At 35.8% G+C, this 15,824-nt stretch overlaps 1 protein-coding gene across 14 annotated transcripts in view; it reads left to right on the top strand.

Annotated features, from left to right (window-relative positions):
• The window catches only part of SLIT2 (slit guidance ligand 2), a 272,480-nt gene extending 257,637 nt beyond the window's left edge, over window positions 1–14,843 (top strand). For 11 of the 14 annotated variants that reach the window (XM_069792881.1, XM_069792805.1, XM_069792821.1 and 8 more), the window contains 4 exons: window positions 1,878–2,032; window positions 7,112–7,400; window positions 11,689–11,900; window positions 12,984–14,843. In XM_069792881.1, coding sequence (XP_069648982.1) covers window positions 1,878–2,032; window positions 7,112–7,400; window positions 11,689–11,900; window positions 12,984–13,225 — 898 coding nt within the window. In that variant the 3' untranslated portion in view covers window positions 13,226–14,843. Of the gene's footprint in view, window positions 1–1,877; window positions 2,033–7,111; window positions 7,401–11,688; window positions 11,901–12,238; window positions 12,328–12,983 lie in introns of all 14 variants that reach the window. The other 3 variants (XM_069792871.1, XM_069792849.1, XM_069792889.1) reach the window with 3 other exon arrangements.
• The last annotated feature ends 981 nt before the right edge of the window (window positions 14,844–15,824 follow it).

Here is a 15,824-nt window from a genome sequence, read left to right as displayed (position 1 = left end):
GTCCACAGAGTTAGAGTTGGTAATAAATCGCTAAGAAGCTATTTAATGTGTCACAGCTGTAAACGACCATGTGAGTGCTTCTGATCTGTTCCAGGACAAAAGCAGTTAGGTTAATTAAAACATCGCTAAGGATGTTATAAGGTAATTTGGTTGATTTTTGCCTTGAGATTTAGGAAGCTAATCCCTTTCAGCTATACTGCTTTCCTAATGAGAAGAGCTAACTGACTGTGTGACTGTTCAGTCCATCTCAAGCTATCATACAATTGGTTCATTTAAATAACTTTTTTCAAAGGCTTAAGCTCACTTATTTGATGGTGCCCTGAAGCAAATAAAGGCTCTCATGGGAATGGTTATAATGTCTGGTCTCTGGACTACAGCTCATTGTCATAACTCCCATGCAGCCATACAATCAGCTCTTAATTCTCCAGTGGAAAATGGGTTAAAGTAATGTAAGTACAGTAATATATTCAGTCCCAGAATTGAGTAATAACATTCTTCCTTCTCTGATGTACTTAAACTCTGTTCAAGTGCAGAGTAGTTACCCTGCACTTAAACATTTGCTGTGTAGGTATTGAGGCTGGTAAGCATAGGCAGCCATTTCTTGTACCTAGTAACATGTGTAGGCTTGTCCTTACACAGCATAAGCACCATGCTTGAAACAAGCCTTTTCTGCATGACAGCCTTTGGGCATTCTCCTACTAGTGGAGAATATCATGTCTTCGTATCAGGAGGAAATGGTATACGCAGGCAAGAAAAAAAAAATGAATACAGTATTCACTGCATGAGCTAGAAGCTGTACACACAGAAATAACCATGCCTAATAAAGAAAACAAATTACTTTATTGCTAGAATCAGTGGAGCTGTCTGGACCAGTGATGTGATTTTGTCTGGCAGGACTAAGGTTAGATGCAGTTCCGTATTCCATGAAATAGTAGGTTTGTATATCACTGGAGTCAACTAAGGCCTTCATACTTGCAAAATACATAAACCCAATACTATGCAACATGTAGGATACACACACATGCACGCGCACAGCTAAGATCTTGAAATAACATTCGATTCATGGAATGGTTTAGGTTGGAAGGGACCTTTAATGATGATCTAGTTCCACCCCCATGCTGTGGGCACGGACACCTTCCACCAGACCAGGTTGCTCAAAGCCCCATCCAACCTGGCCTTGAACACTGCCAGGGATGGGGCATCCACAGCCTCTCTGGCTACCTGTCCCAGTGTTTCGCCACCCTCATATTAAAGAACTTCTTTATGTCATCTTCTTTTACTTTATAGATTCTATCTAATCTAAATCTACCCTCTTCTAGTTTAAAACAGTTACCTCTTGTCCTATCACTACAGGCCCAGGTAAAAAGTCTCTCTCCATCTTTCTTATGAGCCCCCTTTAAATATTGAAAGGCTGTCTCCCCGGAGCCTTCTCTTCTCCAGGGTAAACAACCCCAAGTGTCTCAGCCTGTCTTCATAGAAGAGGTGTTCCAGCCCTCTGATCACTGTTGCAGAAGAACTCCAAATTTTTTTTGTGTTCAGCTTCCTGTCTAGCAAATGTATTTCAGCTAGTGTTTAGAATATCATCTATGTTTACACAGTTCATCATTTGATGAGGACAGGAATAACTCTGAATGGAAAAGGGCTATTAATTTACAATATATATTATTAATAGAGTGTTATTGAAGGGTTATTGTATTATGTTGTGTTAGCTCTTAAGCATACATGCATGTCCTTGCTTAAAATCTAGTTTTCACAAGACTGCACTCCTGGAGAAGTTCTGTTCTGAAGCTGTATTAACTCTTAAAGGGAAAGAAGATCAAAAACTGTTCTAACCAGACCATCACTGTTTAAAATTAATATTAATGTTTATTTTGCAGTGTGGAAACTATTAATGATGGCAATTTCCACATTGTGGAGCTGCTAGCTATGGATCAGATTCTGTCTTTATCTATTGATGGAGGAAGCCCCAAGATAATCACCAATTTGTCCAAGCAATCCACTCTGAATTTTGATTCTCCACTGTATGTAGGAGGTAAGAGGATCTTACTGCTTCTTACTAATGGTATCCTAGTTAATTTACTCTGGTAACACGCATTAATAAACACATGGTAAGAGACTCATTCATTGAGATAACACCTTAAGATGAAACTTCAGCAGTTAATATCAATACTTTCAATTTTAACAGATAGTATGTCCTCAAACTGCACCTGTTGCTTTTTTATCACTATAGATATTTGATACCCACTGTAAAATTCTGTAATTTTCTACTGTTATGTAGCTTTTTGTTATACCGAAGAAGTGTGTTTAACATTGTTCAGCTACCTAAAGATTCAGTAATGCCTATTCAGAAAGCGTAGAATGGTAGCATCCTGTTTCGGTCATGTTTTTACATTTTTATTCACTGTACAGGTATCTGCAGGAAATGATAGCAAGGTATAAAGCCATGAAGTATAATTTATGTCTGGAGATCTTATTGCTTAGGGCTTATAGGAGTTAGGACATTAGGTAAGAAGGGAACTAACTGGACAGTTGCCTCAGTGTGTGGCAGGGTTTGTTGTTGTTTGGTTTTGTTTTGAGAAGACAGAATTGTTTGTTTCAGTAAAACTGGTAGTAGGTGATTGTGGAGATAAACTATTTGAAACATTTTTGATCATTTGCCACAATTTACTCTGTAGAACTATGGATTTAAGCTCATTGTTTTAACCAGCAGTTTCTGTTGAATTTCTGATGAGCCTGCATAATGTAGGTAAAAGAGTCAGAAACTTCAGCCACCACTTTGTGCCTTCTTACTGTCCTCGGTAGCAAGTCTAAGTTCTTAGTCATCAGAGATTCAGCATAGTTTTTAAATACTGATGATCTTCTACCAGTCTTCATCTTCTACTTAGTTTAACCTTACACTCTTATAGGAGACATGTAAGGAGTCTCCTTCTGATGTTCTTTCTGTAAAAAGAATACCTACTTTCTTTTTCATTTTGTCTGATTCTTAAGAACTGTTTTGTGACTGAGAATAAGATTTTAGACTTGAGCATCTTGCCTCCTTGCAAAAAATTCTGCTACCAGTAGTACATTCATGAGATGCCTATTTTCTCTAGAAAAGGTGGTATTTATCCTCTTTCTAAATATACTGAAAAGCTCAGAGTAGTTGCTTAGATTTCTCTCTAATGGAAGAGAAAAACAGGAAGCTGCTTTGATACCCATCAAGAATAGTCTATTTCTCCTATAAAACTGGTATAACAAGTGCTTCAGTTACAAGTGATGAGGGGAAAGTTGACTTTTGTCTCTGAAAATCCCCATTCTTCCCTTGAAACACTTCAGCTTTTTTGTCAAATCTTTTCAGATTTTATCATTGCCTCCTTCCATCTAAGGTGGAAAGAAGTACAAGATAGAATTCAACATTAGTCATCGGTCCCCATACCATCAGAGAGAAGAATTAAAATTATCACATATATGAGCCGCCTTTAAAATTGCTTCATGTTGTGAATCTTCAAAGGAGGATTGCCTTGTGGAAGCACATCTGCATTTTTTCATGTGTATCACTTCTGTTGTTTACAATAGTGTCCTATGCCACATTTTTTGGAAGGAGAGATGGTCCTAGATTCTAGTAAGACACTGTGTGCTTGCTTGTATTGTCAACATCAGTTTGTTATTTAATGACTAAGACCAATTTTACTACTTCTTGAAAACCAAGCTTAGTGCAGAATGGTCCCCCTGTCTGTTATGGGCACCTTTTGATGAAATGAGGCTAGGCTGCCAACTATAAACATTTATTCTGTGCAGTGCTAACACTTACTTGTTGATTTGTGACATATGGTTCTCCTTGCTTCTTCACCTTGCAGATCTGTGTCTCCACTAGAAGAATGATACTAATCTGCATCATCATTCTGAAGTATCAGAAGAAATAATTTTTGGAAATAATCTTTTCCTTCAATGGTTTGATTCCTAAGAGAAGGACTCTTTTTAATCTTAGTACATATTCTTTAGAGAGGTCCTGTGTTCCTTCTGTTTCTGTTCTTCACATTCAGGCTCCAAGCAGACAATTATTTCCACTGTCATAGAAAATGTTGGTCCAAAACAGAATGAAAACCATTATCAGAAGCACATTATTACAAAATAAAGCAAAAAAACCCAGTAGGTTGATATTCAGCTCTTAAACTTTTCTGTTCTTTATCTATGTTTATCTATTTCTGATCTTTAAAATTCTTGAGACAGTTAACTTCCACTCTTGTATCTTTATATTACCCACCTTTTTGAGATTCATTCAATTTTTTCTTATCCAACTATATCTAGAATTTTTAGAGAATTTGATCACACATTTCCATCAGTTAAGAACTCAAATTCTCACTAGGATTTTATGCAGTATTTTTATCTTTGCCAAAGTCTTAGTTTGACACCTATATCATCATGTAGCTTACACTTACTCTTATCACCTTCCTGCTAAAATGGCATTTCTGGTAAGCATCACCTCAGCTGGCAGGATGAAATTCAGACTTGACAGCAAGCCCTTGTATGGTGCGTGCTCTCTCTCCCCCCCCGCACCACCTCTTTCTGCCCCCTCTTCCTCCCTCTCTCATTTTCCCCTCCCCCCCCTTTTTTTTCACAAAGTTATTCTTAGGTCACAAAATTTGGGTTGGTTTGGAAGGGGTAATTTAACTATTTTTACAGAAAGTGGGCTAACCAATTTATACTCTTTTTTTTTCATTTCTCCAACTGTATGGCTGTCTTGTGTGGTCAGAATACACATGCTAAATATTTTTTGGTCTTTCTATAACAGATTTCAGTAAATCATGGCTTTTTGTAAGAAATCTTAAGGGACAATCTGTTTCTTCTCAAAAACTCTTCAAAGGGGTCGCAGACTTCACTGATACTTCCCATTCTTCTCTCAGAAATTACAGCATATTTTACTAGTTGAGAGTGGCACCTTGTTTCACAGAAGTTCCTATTTCTGAGACAGGTAGGGCATCAGCTGCTTTTCACTTGTGCCTGCTCTGTTCTAGCAGGTTCTAGAATGAGATACTCCTTTTGACAGTGTAATTGTATGACTGTTATTTAATAGGGGTTTTACCATTTGCCTCCTCGAGCAGTAATTTGGTAATTTACCTGTAGTGATGTTCAGAGACCAAAACCATAAAGGGGAGCCAGAACTGCTTCCTTACCTTTCTGAAAATAGAGGTGAAATATTTGTCTGCATCGTCTCTATGGCAGTTCTTTTCTAACTGATAAAGAACCTTTATCTAAAAATTATCTAAGAAATATTGCTAAAGATTATGACCAGCTTTTGCACACACTTTGGCCTTCTAACACTTGGTAACTTGCTAGAAGCAGCAAAACATGTATAGCCTAAAAGCTTGTGTATATGCTTGTGTTGTGTTTCCAAATGTCTTCCAATCACATGTGACATACCTCAATTATCTGGTGTCATACATGCTTATAAGGTTCCCAGAAACCATATCTAAATTTCCTGACACTTACAAGTTCAGCATTGCATTGGCTTACTTAGAATTATGCAGCTTTTATTTTTACAATGCATAAATTCAGTGCATCTATCCTGTTATTAGATACCTCAAGCCATATGCCTAAACATTTGCTGATTGCTGCTTTCAGGAGAGACATCAAGGTGAACAGGGCTTGATGGCTCTGCCTTGTCCCTGGATTTTGAGAATATGGCGAATAGTTTTGAAGAAATGGAAACTAATGATTGTTTGCAGTCTGAGTCCTTTAATATAATAGTCCCAAGTCTATTTTACTTAACTGATAAGATCAAAAAAGATTGGGCTTTTCAGCAGTATGGATGCAATATTGTTTGTTTCTATAATCACTGAAGTTTAGCACAAATGGAATTACAATAACCTCTAAATGAAAGGCAGGTCTACTTCATTAGGTTGCATAGCACTTCTGCATTACTCTTAACTGTTCAGAGTGACTATAAAACCATTAGAAGTATCAGTTTACATGGTTAAGGAGCAACTATGCAAAACATTACCTCTTTCTGTGGTTGTTATCTAAGTACCAGAATGAAAATTGTTAATTTTGCCTAGGAGTAAACCTGTGCAGCTAATTAGCATATTTATTTTCAGGTAAACATACTTTTCTAATGCTCAGTACACTTTGATTTGCTTTACTTACCAGTCTCAGGAGGTGTTTAGGCATTTGTGTATTCATTATTTGAATGTAATATCTTAAGGACTAACTAATAGAGGCCAATATGTTGGAAATAAGTTTAAAAAAAAAAAAGCAGGGAGTAGGAATAAAAGAAACTTCATTTTTACAAGGAAACAATGTTTAATAGTAATGTTCCATCTGAATTAGTCTTAAACAATTAATTGATCACAACAGGATAACTGCATCATATACCTACTGCTCTAATTACACTTCTAACAATTATAGACTACAACAGAAGAATTGTTCTGAAAATGGTCAACATCAGGAGCATTTGCACTATCTAGACATCTACACAGAAGTATTTTGATGTTGAATTATTGTTATTACTTACTATCTTTGTTTTAAACTGTAATGGCAAACTATGAGTGGCTTTTTTATTAATCTGTTTTTGAGACAGGCTAAACAAAAATATTTTTCAAAGTAATGGAACCTCATCCTGTTGAGCTTTTCTTTCCAAGAATTTTCACTAGCAAAATTCCACATTTGAAATGTGTACGCCAGCTCCAAATTGATGAGCTGGTCCTACTAAACTCTTCTAGATTTGAGTGTCTTAGCAGCTTACAAAAAGTCATGTATCAGCGGCTAAATTTCAACCACTGTTGTTTTTCCAAGATTCAGAAACTATATACTATTCTGGACTTAATTGCACTAGGTCAAAAACAGGCATGTATCTGAACCTTTTGACAGTTGTGAGCTTCTGGTATGAAGTCCTATACACATCTCTTTAGCTGGACCTAGAGACTTAGAGGTTTGGAGCTGGCTTACATGCATGCTTGATAATTTCCAGGACAATTTCCAAATACTAGATCATTGCCCATGGGTTTAGGCTGAATACCTAAGAATAATTAATTAGGAAGAAATATTTCTTTTAAAATGTTTAAAAAATAGAGAAAGTTGTACAGAAAATTGTACCAAAGATTACATTGATTATTTGCTATTATTAATTTCCTAGGCATGCCTGTGAAAAATAACATAGCAGCTTTACGCCAGTCTCCAGGACAGAACGGCACCAGCTTCCATGGTTGCATCCGTAATCTATATATCAACAGTGAACTCCAGGACTTCAGAAATGTGCCACTGCAAGTGGGAATTCTGCCAGGTTGCGAGCCCTGTCATAAGAAAGTTTGTGTGCATGGAACATGCCATGCTACCAGCCAGTCAGGCTTTTCCTGTGAATGTGAAGGAGGATGGACTGGACCCCTCTGTGACCAACAAACTAATGACCCATGTCTTGGAAATAAGTATGTCCTTCCTCAAGACAGAACAGTAGTATAATATGCATATAAGTCTCCTGTCGTGTATTTTTTTCATAAAAGTTCACACTTTTTTCAACAAGAAACAAAATACCCTGGGCATGTAAAAGTGAAAACAGTGTCCAGGTTATAGTATATTCTTTCTATAAACTTAATGAGGAAAAGTCCCCAGTTTAGGGGAGGAGAGACATCTCACTGAAGTGCTGCCTAAAACCTGGGAAGTGCTCTTACATACTTCTGTATGGGCTTCTTCTGTAATGAGTTACACTGATGCAAGTGTTAGTATGACACTTGGTATAAAAATCATTTAGAAGAAATTGCAAATGGAAAAAAAATATCTATTTGCTTATTTATAACTGTACAGAATGAGGAAATACAATTATTATTATTCTCCAATGTTTTTTAAAAACTTGATACAATAGATACATCTAATATTTTTATATTTTCACAGTACCCCAGGTTTTAGCAGGAAAAATATTTCTACCTTTATGGTAAACTTCTGTTTAAGTCCATGCTGATTTGACTAGAACATTTTAGGTTAGACATTTTATGTATGTTTATAGAGAGGGTTGTATATATACATGTGTAGCGGGTGAGCGAAAGATGTTTATATGTGTATGTGAGAGTATTGATATCTATGCCTATTCATCTTTTACATTTACTATAGAGACACATTCAATTTTTTGGCTCATGGTCTCCCAGCACAAGAAGATCAGAAACTTAAGAAGTTCAAAGTTCTTCAGGATTTATTGGTCATGGGCAACCAGATGTCATTCTGTTTGCCCTTACCACTGTACTTACTACAGCTTCGCAAACATCTTTTTTCTTTTTTTTCTTTTCTTTTTTTTTCTTTTCTTTTTTTTTTTTTTGGTAAAGTAAATTAAGCCTACTTGGATCTTTTGGCTGCTGCTTTTTCAGTGCTCTGGCCTATATAACTTTTGACTTTTGAGGACCAGTGGCCTTAGTTTGCTAAGAGATTCTAATAAGATGATTTTCCAACTCCCATATAAAATTATGTTTAAGTGATCTTTTCACATAGGGTGTGTGGCAAGGCTGACCCTTTAAAGCTTTACACACCAGTTAGCACGCTTTATAATGCAGTCAGCATTGTTTACATTGGTTACAGACTCTTTCAGTACTATTAAGTTTTGAACTCTTCCCAAAGCTACAGCAGTGAATTTTTGAGGCATATCATAGCATTTGATTGTTTATGGGTCTTTTTCTTACCCTGTCCTCTTTCACAGTAGCTTAAGAGATAAAGAAAGGAAGTCACAGCAGGTTAAAAAACACAAATGTGATGTCTATCACACCCATTTTATACTTTAGGAGTCAAAAATAACATGGAACTGTAACCACCAAGTTCTATAATAAGAAAAGCCAAAGAATTTCTGTCAACTGTCCTTGAAAAATTAGATTCTATATAGGTTCTTATAATTATACACATCAGCACCCAAACTGAGTGCTTTTTGCAGTAAATTACAAAACTTGGCAAGTATCAAGATAGAGGCAGCATCAAAGATAGAATTAAGTGAGCACAACATTAATATTTTGTTAGCTCTTGAAAGTATTTGTTTTGTTTCCGCTATATACAGTGCTGTAAGCTTTTAGGAGAGAAAGCCAAACCAAAATTGTTTATTTGGAGTGAAGGAGGGGTTTGGTGTTCTTTAGTTCCTGGAGATTTTGATTCTGTATTTCTTGATTCATCTCTAAATCCTGTCTATTGAACAGATACATTTTGTCCATCTAATACAGTATAACATTCCACTTCATCTGAGAAACAGACTTGTCACTGTGATCTCTGTTTTGAAAATGTAGGGGATCTTTTAGAGAACCCTGCACACCATGAAAAGGCTTAAAGCTTAGATTTATTTTACCTAAATCTAGGCGCTTGACTTAGGAGCATAGTGACCAAAGTTTGCTCTGTAGTCAGTAAAGGAATAACACATTTCTAAAGAGTAAATTAGACCTCAAGTGGTCTAATCACTTTCTGGATAAGCTTTTTTTTCTCCGTGACTGCAGAGCTTATGGCAATTACAAATCTAACTTCAGTGTCTGACATAGGTACCTAAAATTAGATAAGATGAAACTGTGCCCAAGAGTTTGCACTTAGCTTGATGTTCCTTTCAGTACAGTCTGAAGATGAAATTTAGGGCTTCAAAGAACAGGTGGAAGCAAAAGTATGAGAGTTGGCATTAGCTAAGGTTTAATCATCTTCTAAGTCAAGCAGAACTTAACCAAAGATCCTGACACAGATTGCTTTGATATCTAAACCAGCCTGTATAGAATATGACAAGATGTCAGTGTCACCTGAGTAACTTCATAGGTCAGATGTCCTAAAAGTGGTTGTTTTGTAAATGGTGAACAGATCAAATGCTGAACATAATGAAAACTAAACAAAAGCTATCTGCCCTCTGATACTGTCTAAGCCTTCAATTTTGAGTTCCTTAATCTAACAGTCTTGGAATATCAGACTTCAACCACAGGAACAATTTGGAATTTTTTAGGGAACATAGTTGCTTCAAAAGTACAGACTCTTGCATAATAGGGAAGTTGGAGGTGCTTAAGCTATTAGTTAAGTTTTATATTTGCAGTATTTAATCCCAAACTGGGTATGTGAATGGAGGCTATGTGTTGTGCCTTCCATTTAAATATCCTGTGATGAGACTGACTTGCACAGAATTAACAGTACAGATGGAGAATTGTAATGTAGATTTCATTGATGAGTGGAACTTGTTGATGTTTATAAACTGAAACAGTTTTAATAGTTAATGCAAGTTTGTCAAAGTTTAAAAATGTTGTGCATTCTTTTCAATTTTACCAAATTTCTTACTGTACTGGAAGAGTAGAGTACAAAGCAAAAAGTTTCCAGAAATACAGACTGTTATCGAAAAAATTTCAAAATGAGATGTTGTTCTTAACAGAACTTTTCTTTTACTACAAAATGCAATTTTATATGAATTTTTGCCATCTTCAAATTGAAACAAATGATTTTATTTTACATCAAATGGGATTTTTTTTTTTAATCTAAAACTTTTCATTTATTTATTTATATATTTATTTAGGTGGCTGCCATGACCTACTAAGGAGGTTGTGGCCTCAGGGATCTTGCAATACAGAGAGGAAAAACATTAGAGAGGAGAAACATTAGGGAGGGCGACTGTGACCTTGAATATCAGGATTGCATTCCTCCCTACAGAGGAATCTTCACTGTGGTCTCCCTAGGAAACAGTATGTAGATAGAAAACTTGTGTATCAAGACAACAGATAAAGAAAATAACATTATTTATAGGTAGAAAGTTACTGACCCTGTGCCACCAAATGAACAAAAGAAGTGATTTTATTCCAAGTCATTGGTGATGTTTTGAGAAGATGAACTCCCCTAATCTTCAGCTTACACCTAGGAACAGGTAATTAAACATCCTCCTTTTGGGAAACACCACCTGTCTCTCAAGGGAAGACCCGCTATGTGTTCCCATACTACTGTGTATCAGAACTTAGTAGATGGAGCTTAACTCACAGCCTTTTTTATCTAACAAGATTTGAGCCTGCCACAAATGTTTACCAAAGCTCAACTGAGAGAGTAGCTAGTTTAATCACTTGGGTGAGATGTAATAAAATGCAACCTCATCTAGTGTGAGTTTCTGTATAAGTACTAGATGAGTGCTGTTGGCTTTCAGTGAAGTAAAGACCTGCCTCACACATTATATGACCACGCTACTGGCAGTTGGCAGTGCAGACTAATATATTTGAAAGGGGAGCACATGTTCAGCTTTGAAACTGCCACTTCTTGGGTCAGAAGAGATTCAGATAGGAAAAGCCTGACCTATCTTTGTGCTGGGAGCCCCATAGTTCATGACTGACAATGTGGGGTTTTTTTAAATGATACAACAATCAGAATTTCAGGTGAGTATCCTTTTTCTCTACTTAATTCTAGTGGATTACGTTTGGGCTTGATTTTGCTGTGTTCTTCTCAAAAGCATGCTGAAAATTTAGGTAGACAGGAAATGTTGGTTTTAATAACTGTGGCCTGTAAAAGGCTTCCATAACACATCTACAGTGGCTGTTTTCTGGTGAGATAGAGTTCTGTACTGCAGCTTGTTTCATGTAAACCTGCATACCAATTATAAACCACTTCACTGCATCTCACTGAAAAAGTCCATTAGAAACAAAAGCAATTTCTTCTGAGTACAGTCCAAAGTATTTGTAGTTAATGTTGCTTAGCCTGAACTTTGATGAATAATTTATTTTTATTCTCTTGGGCTTGTTTCCCCTGTAGATGTGTGCATGGTACCTGCTTGCCGATCAATGCGTTTTCATACAGTTGTAAATGCCTGCAGGGACATGGGGGAGTCCTCTGTGATGAAGAGGAAATGCTGTTTAACCCCTGCCAATCCATCAGGTGTAAACATGGCAAATGCAGGCTTTCAGGACTTGGGAAACCATATTGCGAATGCAGCACCGGATACACGGGGGACAGCTGTGATAAAGGTAAAAAAATTTAAAATCATGTTGTTTTGGTCATAAAAAAGAGGGGGTTTTATTAAAACATAAACAGCCAAAAACATTACCAACTTTTTTTTCCCACAATACACACATTTGTTGCTTTTTTTTTTTGCCATACGAATTGATCTCAGTGAGAGAAAAATCAAACTTTTCCCATTAATTCGTTTACATTTTGAGGATTTTTTCATCAAATGTTTCTCTGTGAAAACATTTCTCTTTTTTTGCCTTTATTCAGAAATACATTTTTACTATATTTAACTATTACCTTTTACCTGCTGTATCTTTCTGTATTTATTGTTTCTCTGCCTTCTGCAACTGAGAAGCCAAATCCAATGATTCTGCTCCTAGTTTTATCACAAACTCTACTTTTGACCTCTCAGCTTCAACTGATTTATCACAGCGAATTATGCAGGTGAGATGGATGAAAACAGGATGACTTTTCCCCCTACCTTTTTCTTTTTCCTTTGTCTATCAAAGCTCTCCCTCTCCCTCTCTTTCCTTTACCCCAGATGGCATTTATTTTGTATTCTACATAGATGTGAATAGAATAGAAGAATATGGTTGTAGAACTTTTAACAGATGTCTCATTTTTAGCTGGTTTTATACCTCAGTAATTTATGAAGTTAGTGGAATGTAACTTGTATTAAATAACAGTTTGAATAATATTAAACTCCAGGTCTAATAAATTAAATTGCATGCTCTCTGAAACATTTCCCTACGGTAAATAGAACCAGCTGCAAGCAATGTAGGAACAGAAGATGTGTATTTTTATAAAAGAGGAAAAGATTTAAGCTTCCAATTTTCTTGTCATTGTAATAGCTTTGTATTTATGGTTTACATATACATAATATAAGCTTTACTGAAAATAGGAGGTATAGGAAATAAAACTCAGCATTAATCAAATTATGTTTGGTAGAACCACTAGTTTCCAATATACAGTCTGAGTCAAACTTTAAAATATCAATCCCAACTGCAAGTAGAAACACAGCATCTTCCTTAGCAATGTCAACCATTCTTTGACCTGTGTTTCAAAAGTGTATCTCCTATTTTAAATGTTGTTTTCTACAGAAATCTCTTGTCGAGGGGAACGAATCCGAGATTACTACCAAAAGCAGCAAGGGTATGCTGCGTGCCAGACGACCAAGAAGGTATCGAGACTAGAATGTAAAGGAGGATGTTCAACCGGGCAGTGCTGTGGACCACTAAGGAGCAAGAGACGGAAATACTCTTTTGAATGCACTGACGGGTCGTCATTTGTGGACGAGGTTGAAAAAGTAGTGAAGTGTGGCTGTACAAATTGTCCCTCCTAAGTGTCCCTGTCACACTTGTCTTTTGAAAATGTTGTATACTTATTGACCGTGTCGGACTAATTAATGCTTCATAGTGGAAATATTTGAAATATATTGTAAAATACAGAACAGACTTATTTTTATTATGAGAATAAAGACTTTTTCTTCATTTGAAAAAAGATTCAAGTGCTTGAACTGAGACTTCTCATAACCAAGAGGAGCTTTGAAGAAAAAAAAAAAAAAAGACCTGGTAACATTGCAACAGAGATGGGAAACTTTAACTGCTTTTAACATGGATTCTTCTTTATAACACGCTGAAGATACACTGACAATATACACATGTGACTTTCTACTTAACAGCTCAGAGATGAAACATTGACCAGAACATGAGGCTTGGTTTTTTTCACTTTCGTATCAGTATATTTTATTGTCTTGACAGACCATACCAATCACTTACCTATGGATGAGGAAGCATTATGAGTGGAAAGAATCAGATTATACAGAAATAACAATTGTATGAAATACATTTTATCTTTTGGAATTATTAAGCATCTTGAGAAGATGGGGTCCCATTTAATGGATGGGAAATGGGAGATACGAGAATATACTATAATCCTGAAATCTCCTGATGATGTATACTTTTATGTCAGCATGTTAGCAAAAGAAGCATAAAAAAGTGTTTATCTGCCCTTTTCCAGTATTAATTTTTTGTAATATAAATGTTTTGGGGATGATAAAAATAGATTATTGATGGATAAATTAGTAATAATATGGATTTCTGTTTCTATGAGTTCTAAACAACTCTATACAGTATTCGGTTTCATTGAGAAATATTTATTGTATCAAAGTACATTGTACTTAACCCTTTTAGGCCATCCCTTTTACTGTTTTTCAATGCTTTAATATATATTAATTTATATTTGTCCCAGTATTTTTGTAATTTTTTTTTTTTAAAGGACTTAAAAATCAGGATTTTTTGCAATAGAACTAACGTAGCATGTCGTCTTGGGGTAAATGTTTTCAGTCTGTTTTTTCCTCTCCTTTCCCTTCCCTTTTTCTTCTCCTTAGAATCTGACCACTTGGTGTCACTGAATCTGAAAGTGATGACAATCTGCAGTTTTCACATACAGCAGATATTCAGGACACCTTCCAAGAACCCGTAATGTATGACAGAAAATGTCTTTACACTAGGTGGCAATTGTAGAGAAGTTAATTTTCCCTATATGCAGTACTTACAGAAAATAAGATGGCGTGTAGAAAATTACATTAGAAGGTAGATCTTTATAAATTAATATTCCCATGGAGCTCTTTACCTTTTTTATAAAAAAGAAGAAAAGGCTGTGCTATCAAGAACTGTGACTTTCCCCAAATAATAAAACTACTTTACTGCCCTAATGTTCCCCATGTTAACATGTTGCTGCTAAATTATAATGTAGAATTGGTAATCAATAGTGGGTTGTGTTCTTCTTTCAGTAAAACCCAGGGTACCCTGTAAAAATGCAGATGTTTTTCAATTTTATTTTATTATTTTTTTTACAAAAAAGTTAGATGTACATGTGTAATGCAGTGTGTTTTGTCTTATTTGGACTGATATCAGTAATGCTACTGATGTTTGTAAATTAAACAGATATTTACTTCATTAACAGCTTTTATTTGTATTCTTCTGAGAAGTTTAAATTGTCTGACAGCCTTTAATTAAGCATCTGTAGTTGCAAAGAATATTTGGTAAAAAACAGAATAAAACCCAACCCTAGATCTAGTGTATTCATTGCTGAAAATCTGAAGAAGGAATTAACTTGGGATTATTACACCTACAGGCAGTGACATCTGAAAATGTGGGTACATTACAAACACAGCTTAACACATACCAAAATTAACAAAAGACTTCTAAATAAAGGACACTAGATGAAAAGGCAAATTGAGTCTATCCTAATATTTTAATGGTTATACAAATGGCAGTTTGGCAGTTGTTTTAGCAAGTAATTTGGTTCTTCAGAGGGATTCATTTTCAGTAATCTTGGACTAAGTATTTTAAACTTAAGTAATTGGATGGGATGATACTTAACCAGGTTTCTCTTCTGTGATACAATTTTTACAGATACTTCTGTATTTATTTTACTTAGTCTACTTTAGAGTTTGTCTAAATATCCAATGAAACAGCCTTTTGGCATGAGGCCTTCTTTGCAGTTTCTATGACTTCTAAATAACCTTCTGTAAATAGGGGTAGCTTTGAGGAAAAAGAAGCCATTTTTGCACAACAGTACTTATATAGTATTCTTGGATAAGCAGTATTATTTTTCTGTGTATGATCAAAATCCCTGTACCAAGTATCTGGAGTTGGACTGCTTTCTGTCCTCATACTGATAGAGAAAGAGGAACTTTGCACTGGTATGCAAGCAATGCTAGCAGCTACTGGTGATCCTGAGGCCAGCAAGACAGGGTGTTTTTGTGGTCTCTAAGCAAAAACAAACAAAAACTCAAGAATTAAAAAAAAAAAAACAACCAACAAACAACTTTGGCACCTACCCCTCTGGAGGAATATAAGGCACCTAACATCAAACAGTGACTCAGCTCACCTTAGAAACCCAAGCAGCCCTGTATTCTCACCACTGAAAGTCCT

This window comes from Haliaeetus albicilla, chromosome 1 (assembly GCF_947461875.1).
Source record: "Haliaeetus albicilla chromosome 1, bHalAlb1.1, whole genome shotgun sequence".
Lineage (NCBI taxonomy): Eukaryota > Metazoa > Chordata > Aves > Accipitriformes > Accipitridae > Haliaeetus > Haliaeetus albicilla.
The sequence above is the reverse complement of the archived record's forward strand: the minus strand, read 5'-3'. Positions and strand labels throughout refer to the sequence as shown.